General features: G+C 29.3%; 1 protein-coding gene across 1 annotated transcript in view; it reads right to left on the bottom strand.

Annotated features, from left to right (window-relative positions):
• The window catches only part of LOC111624487 (pecanex-like protein 1), a 161,116-nt gene that overhangs the window by 100,782 nt on the left and 47,611 nt on the right, over positions 1 to 12,723 (bottom strand). The window contains exons 5-8 of the mRNA XM_023367334.1: positions 11,647 to 11,751; positions 7,491 to 8,102; positions 6,933 to 7,361; positions 1,639 to 1,812 (exon numbers count right to left, since the gene is read on the bottom strand). Coding sequence (XP_023223102.1) covers positions 1,639 to 1,812; positions 6,933 to 7,361; positions 7,491 to 8,102; positions 11,647 to 11,751 — 1,320 coding nt within the window. The remainder of the gene's footprint in view (positions 1 to 1,638; positions 1,813 to 6,932; positions 7,362 to 7,490; positions 8,103 to 11,646; positions 11,752 to 12,723) is intronic.

Consider the following 12,723-nt stretch of genomic DNA (forward strand, 5'->3'; position numbering starts at 1 on the left):
TGTACCTGAATTTTGGAGGCAATTTTTCAAAGAAAAAAGTGCATCTTATAGTCTGTAAAATACGGTATTTTGCTTAGTATACTTGATTCTCTTATTCAACTAAAAATAGCACTTTATACTTTATAGAAGTCAGAAAATTTTTTTTATCTCAGATTAATGTTTTAAGAATCTATAATTTCATCTTCAGATCCATTACATTTTAATACATCAAACAAAGTGATATCAAACCACATCAATATCCAAACCATTTGCTACTTGGGTAGCATATAACAACAATCTATTTTAATACAAAACAAATTCAAACTTCTTGTTTTAATTCATATATTTATTAATTTTTGCATAAATGAGTATAGGTTTTCTAAATACAGTTATTTCACTGTAACAACTTTATGCATGCTATTTTGTTATACAGTAGAGCCTTGAAAACTTGGCCTAATGTGGACCGAAGGGTGGCCGAGTTTGTGAAAATGCCGGGTTATCAAGAATGGGGTTAAGAAAACTAAGTATGAGTATTTCCTCAGAAAATACTGTACTGTACTTGTATGTATTGTTTACTTGAGAATACAACAGAGAATAAACTGCCCAAATACCCTTAAACAAAGGAAAAGTACAACCTTTATGAAGGCATAGAGCCTTCATAAAGGTGAAAATTAATGAATACACTGTGTACAATAATTTACCTGATAAGACAAACCCCAGAAAAATACTTTATGAGGCATAAAGCTGTCTATAATGAAAATGAATTAACTAAGGATTTTTTTGCCCTGCCAGGGTGTGGCCGAGTTATCCGGAGTGCCAGGTTATCGAGTGCCGACTTTTCAAGGCTCTACTGTATAACTTAATGACGACAAGTTGATCTTATAAAAAATATTCATTATTAAATTTTGTTTATCTTAGCCAATTGCTTTAAATTAAATGTGTTGATAACTTCAATAACTTATTTTTATTTTATAGTGTTCATTACCTCCAATTATGAGCAGATAATATTTATATTTACAAAAATTTATTGAAAATGAGCAATTATTTATTGCGACATTGTCACAATGCTGGGCTGCAATTTTTAATCAAAAATTTAATTTAAAATATATGCTCTCCACCTCAAATTAGTAGTAGTGACTTGCCCTTGTACATCATACTTTTCCTTTAACAATAGAATTGTGCCAGTCAGCTATTAACTGCTTTAAGGGAAAAAGTTTTGAATCAAAATAACTTGACTTCCAGTTTGTGTCAGAAGTTCGCATATAGTTAATCTGGGCCTCTTGCCCCTAAGGCTTCCATATCTAGTCTTGAATTTCATCTATCTAACTCCATTCTCGAGATTAAGGGAAGATGGATGAATGTCAGTGGGAATCTATAGGTCTATATTTTTTCAAATTGCAGCCCAAAAACGGTTTTTTTAAGAATTATACTTTTATAATTTTTCAATACATAATTTCACTTAATTATTATTCTAAAGTTATTACAATTTTATGTAATAAAATAATTACACGATTTACTTACACAAATGGCTAAACAAACAAAAAAAACTATTTTTAAACAATAAACTGAAAGTTTTATAATTAATTCAATCATATACCTAAAGCACCCAAAGCAAGTGCAGATAACTTAATAAAATCTAAAGCATGGCATTTTTATTACCTTTGTATAATGGCATTTCAGATTGATGATGTTTTGGTATTGCACCACGTGATCGACTAGATGGTCCTTCTAAAGGAGTTGTTTCATCAGGAGAAGAAAGTGTGCTGTCAGATAAACCTTCGGGACTACTGTTAGCTAAACAGCTAGAAGTATTTTCAACAATAGTTCCAACTCCTAATTAAATTTAATAAAATTTATTACTATGCAGTTAAATTTTATTTCTGTTACACGGCTTATTAATTCCAAATATTTTGTTTACAATTTTTAATAAATGTGAAATTTGAAATCATGTACAACAGAAAATATTCAGTTTTTTAATAATTTTAAAAAAACAACAATATCTAAGAATATATTTATGATATGAATTTTTTTACACTAATTACACAATGGTTTGATAAACATTCTTATTCTTAATTTCATCCTAAGGGGAGTACAAATTTAAAGAAACAGTAGTTAAAATCAAACAAAAGATAAAATTTTTTAAATATTAAAAAAAAATCTATCTGTAAAGTCTTTTAAATACAAATTATAAGTTTATTTAAACATCAAAAGAAAGGTTATAAGCTCATTAGAATGAAAACAGGAAAAAAAAAAATATATGAAAAATAACATTTGTTCCTTTTCTGTATTGAATGAATAGGAATATAAGCATTTTAACATAAATTTAGTTCTTTAGATACCTGAATTTAAAAAAGTAAATGAATAATAATTAGTTTAAAATCAGTTAGAATGCAAAAAGATAACTTATTTTACTGCAAAATGGTTGGATCTAGACAAAACAATTGTCTGAATTTAATAAAATAGAGCTGGAACAATTCCTCTAATAGATAATCATTACAGCTTTTAATTGATAATATGTTAAGAATAACATACAATACCTTATGGTAAGGACAAGAAAATACAATAACAACAATCTAAAGCAATAGTTCAAAGAATATAAGCTATAAAGCCATACCAACTGCCCCATATAATATCGGACTATATTCTGGCAATAATAATTTGAATTACTGATTAATTTATCCCTAGATTTCTTTGAGATTATTCTAAAATTATTTATTTGTTTGTTACTTAAACACTACATAGTGTCTAAGCAACAAAGAAGTCTTATGACATGGTTTCAGATTATCAAAATATCTAAAATTATTTAATTAAATTATAATTATTAAATTTAATATGAGATGGTGCCTAGTGTTTACCTCTAGTACCAAATTACTTAGTTTCTAATTATTAATTATAGCATAATAATAGTCCAATTAATTAGGATGAGAGTTTGGATTAGTATCTGGATTCTATGATAGTATGAGTGATTCTATACAAAAAAGTTTATATGAACATGTAATTGGATTTATTGTCTGAAAGTTTATTGCTCGGGTACATTTCAACACTGCACAGCTATATGAAGTTTAGAGAAAACATTATTTATATCAACATAACCAAGTAAAAATGTAATACAACAAAAGCTTGCACACAAATACAAATCACTACACACCTAGCAAACATACTACAAATACATGTCATAAGGAGATAGTCTTAGAAAAAACAAAATATACTATGACTGAGCCATGATCAGACATCATAGCAAACAGATATCAGTTTCATTGACATACAAAACACATTCACATGCATTATAGACATAGTTGTACCAAACACCCACAACAGACAAAAACACATACTGAAAAAATATCAGTAAATATTCAGAACTCACCTATGAAATAATGTGTCTGTGGAAAATAGATAAGGTATTTATCATGTGTGTAGTGCTTTCTATATGTGTAGTGCTATCACATATATTACACAAAAGTCTAGAAATATTAGGGCTTCAGCACATACATCACACTACACATGGTTGTCATCCTAAGCATATGCCACACAGAAAGTTCTTAACACAGATACATACATGAACATCATGTAAACAAAATATATTTTTTGTAGTTATGCTATGACTTGGTTCTTATATAGCACTAGGCACTAATATATATGTCAGGTAGGACACACTCCATCAATGCCAACACAATACTAAAACATGAGGCACTAATTATACTGGATAAAATAAATACATATGATATCCGATATCCAAACTGCAATAGAAGGAACACAAGAACACACAGTTAGAAGAATTTTGTATAAACAACATTTACAATTTCTGCTACAAAAAAAAAACTACATTCCTGCACCAGAAACTATACAAACATTTAACATACATAATCAATAATCCACAAAACATGCTAAAATGTGATGTCTTTTATAAGGATACAAGATATCACATAACATAAAACCCAAAAATGATAATATTGTATACTCTACAAAATATATTCCAATCACCAATATTAACATACTAGAATACAATCCTCAACCTCAAAATACAATAATAATAATAATAATATGTTAAGACAACCTCAAAAAATTTTAATGTAAATATCTATGGTACATTTAATGTTTGATGAGCAACCCATAATCAAAGTGAGTACAGGGTTGAAACAGGGCAATCATTCCTGATTTGAGTCATATCAGATTTAGAGTAAATAAGAGGTAAATAAAATAATTTCTGTTAGGCTGTGTACACACTAGGCGTTTTAAAGAACCAAGAGTTCTGCATAGGCATGCACACTCAAATGCATGCTTTTGGCCAAGCACGCGTCAAATGCGCGTTTATAGATTTTTCTTAAAACGCGCGTTTTGTGGGCGTCAGCCGAGCGCTTTGAGATATATGTGCTGCCATGTTACTGTACATTCGATCGCGCATTTTGCGGGCGTCAGCCTAGCGCTTTGAGATATATGTGCTGCCATGTTACTGTACATTCGATTGCGCGTTTTCGGGTAGAGTGGACGTACATTGGCCGAAATGGAAAACGATCATTTCGATACTGATCTATTTATTGATGAAATCTAACAGAGACCAACCATTGTCAAAGGATTTTATAGATATTTTAAAAGAATTAAAAAACTTGGGTTTATTTTGTCTTAGTTTTGGATACAACGTTGCAAACATTCCATGTGTCAGTCTATCGCGTAATATTGGGTGCACCCAAAATTCTCTTTGCCTCTGCCATCGTCTTTTATAGCGACGATGGAGGAGGGGCACACAAGCAATTACTTTCACGTCCATTTCCAAACTGAGCCAGTGCGTATGCTCCACTAAACGGTTGTCTAACGCCGAGCTAACGCGCGGTGTGTACACTGCTAACGCGCATTTAACACAACGCAAAACACCTAGAGTGTACACAGCCTTAAAGTTATCTTTGTTGATCTTACTAAGAATGTTACACATATCCAACAACTTGGGTTTAGGATCAATTACTTAGCAGCTCTTCTTATTTGCTTTAGAGGACTAGCATTTGATAAAATCAATAGTCATCTTGTAAATAGTTCTCTAAGAAACATTATATAGAGAGTGGGAAATTACCAAAACTTTATCAGCTTTCAAGATAAATGTTTAAGTAGAAGTGTGTAATAATATTAATTAAAGTGTGGATTGATATACAGAAAACAGGAGAGAACTAAAGATGATGCATATGTATGTGTGTTGGGTGATTTCTGAAAAACATGCAATAGTAATTAAATGTATGTGATACATAAGGTTATTTTAATACAAATTACATATACAAATGAAATGCTATTGGATGACTACAATTTAAAGTTAGTAGATAATTTGCACAATAAAAAAAAAACTAATAAACTTATAAATATAGACAAACCTAAATTATTTGCAGGAAGTTACAATAATGTTAAAATTCAACTGCTGCAGACTAATTAAATCAGATAACAAACAGCTAATTAAAGTATAGTAGGTAACTTTACTCTGTTTTAAATTACTGAAATATTCCCAAATTTAATAAGGAAGTAACTCCAGTAATCAAATATTCACTTTTTATAACTCATACAAAATAATAAAATTATTCACTAAATTATTCACTAAAGTAACTACTATGCACCTTGGATTATCTGTCTGTTATTAATTTGTATTTAGTCTTCAATTTAGAATTCAGTTTTCATTTGAAAATTTACTTACATTGAAATTAACAAAATAAAATGTGTTATTTTTTATAAAATATATAATCTTTCAAAGCTTTATTATATAAATTCTAATATTTTAATACTTCATATGACATTAAAACAACTTTCTATTTTAGCTTTGTAATTTTTGAGTAGAATAATTATTAATTATGAATTTAATATATACGAGGAGTGTTTTTTAAGTAAGTACAGTTTTGATATTAAAAAAACACAACTACATTTTTAAAATAATTTTATTCTTACATGAAAGCCTGTACTTTAATCTACTTTTCAACATAATTTCCTCCAATATGAAGTCACTTTTCATATCATACAATTAGCTTCTGAATTCCATCCTCATCAACACTTGCTGCCTGATTTGCCAACCATTGCAGCATGGAATTTTGACATCATTGTCATTGTAGTGCTGACTGTCTAGATGCCTTTTTCAAGTGGAAGAACAAGTGGTAGTCACTAGTTGCTGGATCAGGGCTATATGTACTGGGAACAACTTGAGCAATCAAGTTGTTCCCAGCCATATATGATAAGATAAGATTTCAACTTCGTTGAGCCACATATAAACAGTTACTGTCACGAAGCAAAACAATCCCCTTACTGAGTTTGCCATGCCTGTTGTTTTGGATGACAAAATCGTAAAGCGTCTGTTTTCTCAAACTTTTGCAACAACTTTCTGCACCAAGTCTTCAGCAATGACAGACAGTCACCCACTATGCTCCTCGTCATGGACATTAGTACTGCTATCTTTAAATGCTCTAACCAATTTTCTTACCATTCCATCACTAATAATGTTTTTCCATACACCTCACTAATCTGCTAATGAATGTCAGCCGCTTTCATGTCTTTTGCATTAAAAAAATGAATCACCATGCATACTTCTCAATTAGCAGGATTTTCAAATGTCTGAGGCATTTTGAACACACACAAACAAACATAAAACAAACGAATGCTTCCGTAATTGCATCTATGGCTAGCCAACAGATATAGGTACTCAGCGCACATTTGCGGAACACCAACCATAGCACTGTAGTGGTCCTATTTTAAAATGGTACTTACTTAAAAACACGCCTCGTAAGTATAAATATAAAGTTCAAAATCTACTCTATAAATTTATTTAATTTTTTAAAATCATTCTATCCTCAGTATATATCTAAATATTAAATAAATAATATATATATAATATTTTGAAGATAATTTTTAACTTCAAAACTCTGTGTATATCTATTGAATAGAAACAAAAATTTAACTACTTTTTTTATTATAAAAGTAATTATTAAAATTACCATTTGGGTTAAAGAGCCACTCAAATCCAGCAACACTGCTTCCATCTGATGGTGAAGGAGAAGGCAATGGACCTTTTTTAGAACTTTCTGTCCAATTAGGAAAACTAACATTGCCTTTATCTGATTGGCAGGTTGATACAGAATCTCTGTTATCTTTATGATGAAGAGATGGTTTATATATTAAAGTAAAATGACTACCATTGCTATCAGGTAGAGAAATAGATAATGTTTCACTAGAGAGAGATGATACTTCACTGTTGCTATGACTTCTTTCTGAAGGTTCACTGCTATTATCTCCAGTATCAGAAGATGCTATTTCTTCTGGTAACAATTCAGCAAGAGTTGATTTCACATTTGACTTAGTATTTGAAATCCTTTCTTTATTGCCTTGTGTAGACATCTCATTTACAGGTTGAGTTCTTTTTGAACCTAAATAAAGTATACTTTGAATACTAATCCTCACTTTTATGGAGAGAAAAATGTGTTGAAAGAGATGATCATTATATTATCCAAAGTCTGAATAGTAATAATAGAAGTATAAATACTTTTTTGACATACCTGATAACTCCCTTAATCCTGTCCTATGTGGTGTTTCAAGAGAACGATGTCTAACCAATGAACATTCACTAGAAGAAATATGAGAAGACTGAACATCAGGATTGCTTGCTACATTAGAAGAATTATTTCTTCCATTGTCATTACTAGTAACTTGAAGCTCATCATTAAGTTCAACAATAGGTTTAATTGCTTCACTGAAGCATGGTCTTAATAATTCAACACTCTGACGTGGAAGACATGGACGAGGATGTACAATACCACTTCCACTGCTAACACTTCTACTAATTGCTTCTAAACTAACTGGATGAGAAGGTGGTACAGATGGAGATGGTTTCTCTGGACAAGTTTCCAATTCACTGTGAGCTCTACGCACTACTTTTCTATCACGATGTTGATTTCTTCCCCTACTACGTGCTAATTCTGCTGCTCTTACACTAGGATCTTGAGACATAAATCCCAATTCTACTGATCCTGTACCTTTTAATGGAGCTTCAGAACTAGAACTAGAAGAAAGACTCAGGGCACTGGCAGGCAGATATGTAGTATGATGCAGTGATTCAGGCATCATGTAAATTGAAGATGCAGCACAAGCAGCAGCATCCTCAGAATGAACTAGAAAAAATTTATGATTTAATGTTGATTTTTTAATTAAAAACACCATACCATAACTTAATAGTTATGCAATAGTTAGCTTAGTAGTTTAACAATTAATTTGCACAGGGCATTTCAAAAATAAAGACACTCATCAAATATTATATAAAACTAAAATTTTAATCTTTAAATAATCTTACACTAATATTGCTTAACAACTTTTTGATTTTTATTATAGTAATTGGCAATCCTTAATTCACAAAACATTAAAATTAAAAATATTTACAAATACATACAGCTGCATTCATAAGCTATCTACAGATTAAAAAAACCAGTTACCTGGTAGAACATCATGTATTTAAATTTGATTAAAATAGATTTAAATTTCAAATTAAATGATCACTAAGATTAATTGATAGAGTTATCATATATACAAAATATGAATGAGATAAATATAAAAAGTGTAAAATTAAATTAATCATTATTAAATGGATATAGGTTAATTGTATAATAATTTCCATTATAGTTTCATTAATTCCAATCATAAATAAGACAAACATTCCGTATCATGATGACTGATGTGGAATAATGTAATATGTTGTATGTATATTTTAATAATTTCTATGTATTTGGCAATATAAGATCATTAATGTGCTTAATGACATTATATGGTATATGATAATTGTTTAATGACATTTACGTCATACATCATTTTTTTGTTCTGTATTCAAAACTAAAGATGGTGATAAATGTAGCCAAAAACATTTGTTAATTTTTTAAGTTTAATGTTTTGCTGAATTAAAAAGTTGTTGATTACTATATTATGGATCAGTTTTTCCCCAGCCCATGTGCTGCAACACAGAAGTGTGTAACAAGAGTGTTGCAGAAATATTAAATATTTTCAGAATTTTGAATAACACTTTTTTAAAATTTCATTTATCTTTCATATTTTTACCACCAGCTGACCAAATGGAGAAAGAGGTACTCACTAAAATGGCAATTGTTGCAGTTTGTGATATCAACATATGCCCTCACAAAAGTTACATGCATGTATGTTTATGTTGTTATACCAACTCTGGAGCTTCTATAAATGTTGCAACTTACCAGCTTAAAAACTGATACTGGCTCTTTACACATCGATTCAAATAGTCTTTTTATTTTTGTAGTATATTTGTAAACTTGTGAGTTTTGCCTTGGTTAGTTTAACTTCCATATTATCAAATTTTTTAAAAAATCAACTGTAATTTATTTTAAAAGGTATGGTGTGTTGCAGGAATCTTAATAAATTCAAAGTGTGTCACTAATCCAAAAAAATTGGAAACACTGTTCCAGACATTAAAAAAAACGAAAATTCTTTTGCAGTTCTGACTTTTATTATTTTTTAATTGAAAAATAAATATTACTAAGCTTTGTCCTTTTTTACTGTATTTAATAAGATGTAAAAATAAACTTCTAAATTAAAGAAGAGTTTAAAAAAGATGGGAAATCTAAGATTACCAAAATGAGCAAAGTAATAAAAAATAAAACCTTTATGGACTTTGTTCCTTGAACTTATGGCAAAATAATCGATTTTTGAAGAATATACAGTATTCTGTTTAGATCTAAGGACTAGTAAATCATCTAAATCAGATAAGAAGATACGAAAAACAGATAAGGAAAGCAAACAAATATGTACTCCCTCCACATTCTTAGTGTTCCATCCTCTCAAAGTAATTGTAGAATCAATCAAACTATTGAGTTTCTGAGTGTTTTTAATATATTCTCTGAAGACTAAAGCTATCACTTCTGCATTCTAGAAATACCATCTACAAAGCAGTTCCTTGACTTTTGAGAAAAAAGTAATTTACAAGGTACTAGATCGAGATTATAGGTTCATTAGTTGAATACTTAACTCAGCTAGGAAATCTATTATTATACCTGCTGAGGTATTGCCATGGTGACCTCAAAGTCTGATGTTTGGAGACATCCAAACATCAGATTTGAATCTTAAGGTATACAAATAATGACATATTAATCAGCTGTGACAATCAGCCCGTAATGTTGACTTTCGACATTATTCAGACTTCATTTCATTTGTATGTGTTTTATGCAAATGAAATGAAGTAGTCTTTAATTAAATCCAATTTTAAATCATAAATCATCACCATATGAAAATGTTCCAGAGTTAATTACATTGGAAACAACTGACAGACTACACCAGATATTATTTAATGCTATTCCAGAATGATGGGAGTTTGCAACAATGACACATCTATTGGTGTAACTACTAAACAAAAGTTGTTCTATTAAAAACACAAACTGCAATACTACATGTTACACTTTTTCTCATGGAAACTTTCAACACGACCCCCTTATAATTAGGTAAAGAAAAATGATAATGAATCAGATTTTAAATCAGGATAAATCCTATTCTGATATTTTTCATCCAAAAAATCATGCTCTTTAATAAAGTGAAGTATAAAGAAATTATTTATTATGAACAGTTCAGTCAGATTTCTCTAATACTTATTTCAATCAGTCATTCAGATATATTAAAGCCAACTGAATAACTTAAAGAAGAGAAAAGAATAAAAATACAGTAGAACCTCGAAAACTCGGCTCTCGATAACCCGGCATCCCGGATAACTCGGCCACACCCTGGCAGGGCAAAAAAATCCTTAGTTAATTAATTTTCATTATAGACAGCTTTATAAAAGTATAAAAGCTCTCATAAAGTATTTTTCTGAGGTCTGTCTTATCAGGTAAATTACTGTATACAGTGTATTCATTAATTTTCATTTTCATGTAGTAAAGGCTCTATGCCTTCATAAAAGACGTACTTTTCCTTTGTTTAAGGGTATTTGGGCAGTTTATTCTCTGTTATATTCTTAAGTAAACAATACATACAAGTACAGTACAGTATTTTCTGAGGAAACACTCGTACTTATTTTTTTAACTCCATTCTCGATAACCCGGCATTTTCACAAACTCGGCCACCCTTCGGTCCACATTAGGCCGAGTTTTCGAGGTTCTACTGTAATTATCTTTAGCAAGGAAAAAAATCTTTTTCTTTAAATAAATTCTCAATTTAATTCTACTACACTAACTAAAAACTTAAAAGAACTTTCTGGTAACTTCTCAAACATTCACAATTTTCTTCAAATACTATATTTCCAATTACTATTATTATTTCAAAATTCTTCAAACAACAAAATAAAGAAACAAATAGAAATATTAAGGAAGTCAAAATCATCTTAAAATATTTTCAAATAAAATTTGTCAAAGTATTTTAAGTAAATAGTATCACAAAACTGCAAAATAAATTAGAAAGATTAGGAATGCTGATGGAAATTATTTATTGGAATAGAAATAGTTTTAAATGCAAAAATTCTGTTTCATTTTATTTTAAAAAATGCATGAGCTTTTTCGTCAACCCAATAAAAATAAATTCTATACTTTATTTAATAAAAGAGATTCAATTAAATATACCAAAAATATAAATATACAAATAAATTAAATTTAGATTTTTTTATATTAATTAATTTTTTTAAATGGATTAATATTGATAATATACAATAATATAAACCTATTTTATCTTGTCTTGAACATGGCTTTGCAGAATTACTGTCATCTTCAGTTTGCCTATTTTCAACAATTGAATCAGTTGTCCATTTTAAATTTTCTGTAGCAACTAAAAAATAAAATAAAAATAATTTTAAAATTGAGTTATATACACAAAATCATTTTTCTACTATAAATATTCATGGTAGAATAATAAGTGAATACTTAAAAAATATTAAATTTAAAACAATTCAAAACATCTTTTTTAAAAAATTAATTGTTCAAGAAATTTCCAAATAAAATAACCTCAAATTTTAAAATTTTTGTCATGAAAATTATGAATTATGTATAAATTATATATCTAAATAAGTAATTTTTTTCTTGATTTTAACATCTCTGGCAAAACAGTTACAAATTTTTCAACTTAATATAATTTTTATTGAAATTATTTGGTTTTAATGTATAATACTTTAGTTTATTTTTTAAATTTAAGATAATGACCATATTAATCATTAATTTATCATCATAGATTAACCTGTTCTCATTTGTTTTTACTGTCATGACTAGGTGCATAGACAGACACTGGGCATTTCTTACATCAATCTTTATTCGGGATAGCCAACAGGATATTCCTGAATAAAGATTGATGTCAAAAATGCCCAGTGTCTGTCTAGGCACCTAGTCATGACAGTAAAAACAGATAAAAGAAGACATGATTTCAGAATACACAACTGTTGTCATTTGTTAATAATTCTAAAGGTTACTTTAGAATTATTAATAATAAAGTAATTAAATAATAAATTGTGAAGTGCCAGACAGAATTCAAAATTATGTGCTAAACTGTGAATAACTGCAACAGGACAGTTAAACTCTCACCTTTCGAATAAAAAATGACACAAAACTAAACAATAATACAGTTGTCCCTTAATAATCCGACAGGTATGGGACCAAAGGTGTGTCAGATTACCAAAAGTGTCCGGATTACCGAAAATAATTACATATTTCGCATTGTTTTGCTAGCAGTAACTTACAATATTCTCTACTCCAACTGTTCGAACAGAACTGCTCACATAAAACACACGAAATGTGTGTCATCGAGTAA

The sequence above is a fragment of the Centruroides sculpturatus genome, unplaced genomic scaffold (assembly GCF_000671375.1).
Source record: "Centruroides sculpturatus isolate CEXI.00-Female unplaced genomic scaffold, Cexi_2.0 scaffold336, whole genome shotgun sequence".
Lineage (NCBI taxonomy): Eukaryota > Metazoa > Arthropoda > Arachnida > Scorpiones > Buthidae > Centruroides > Centruroides sculpturatus.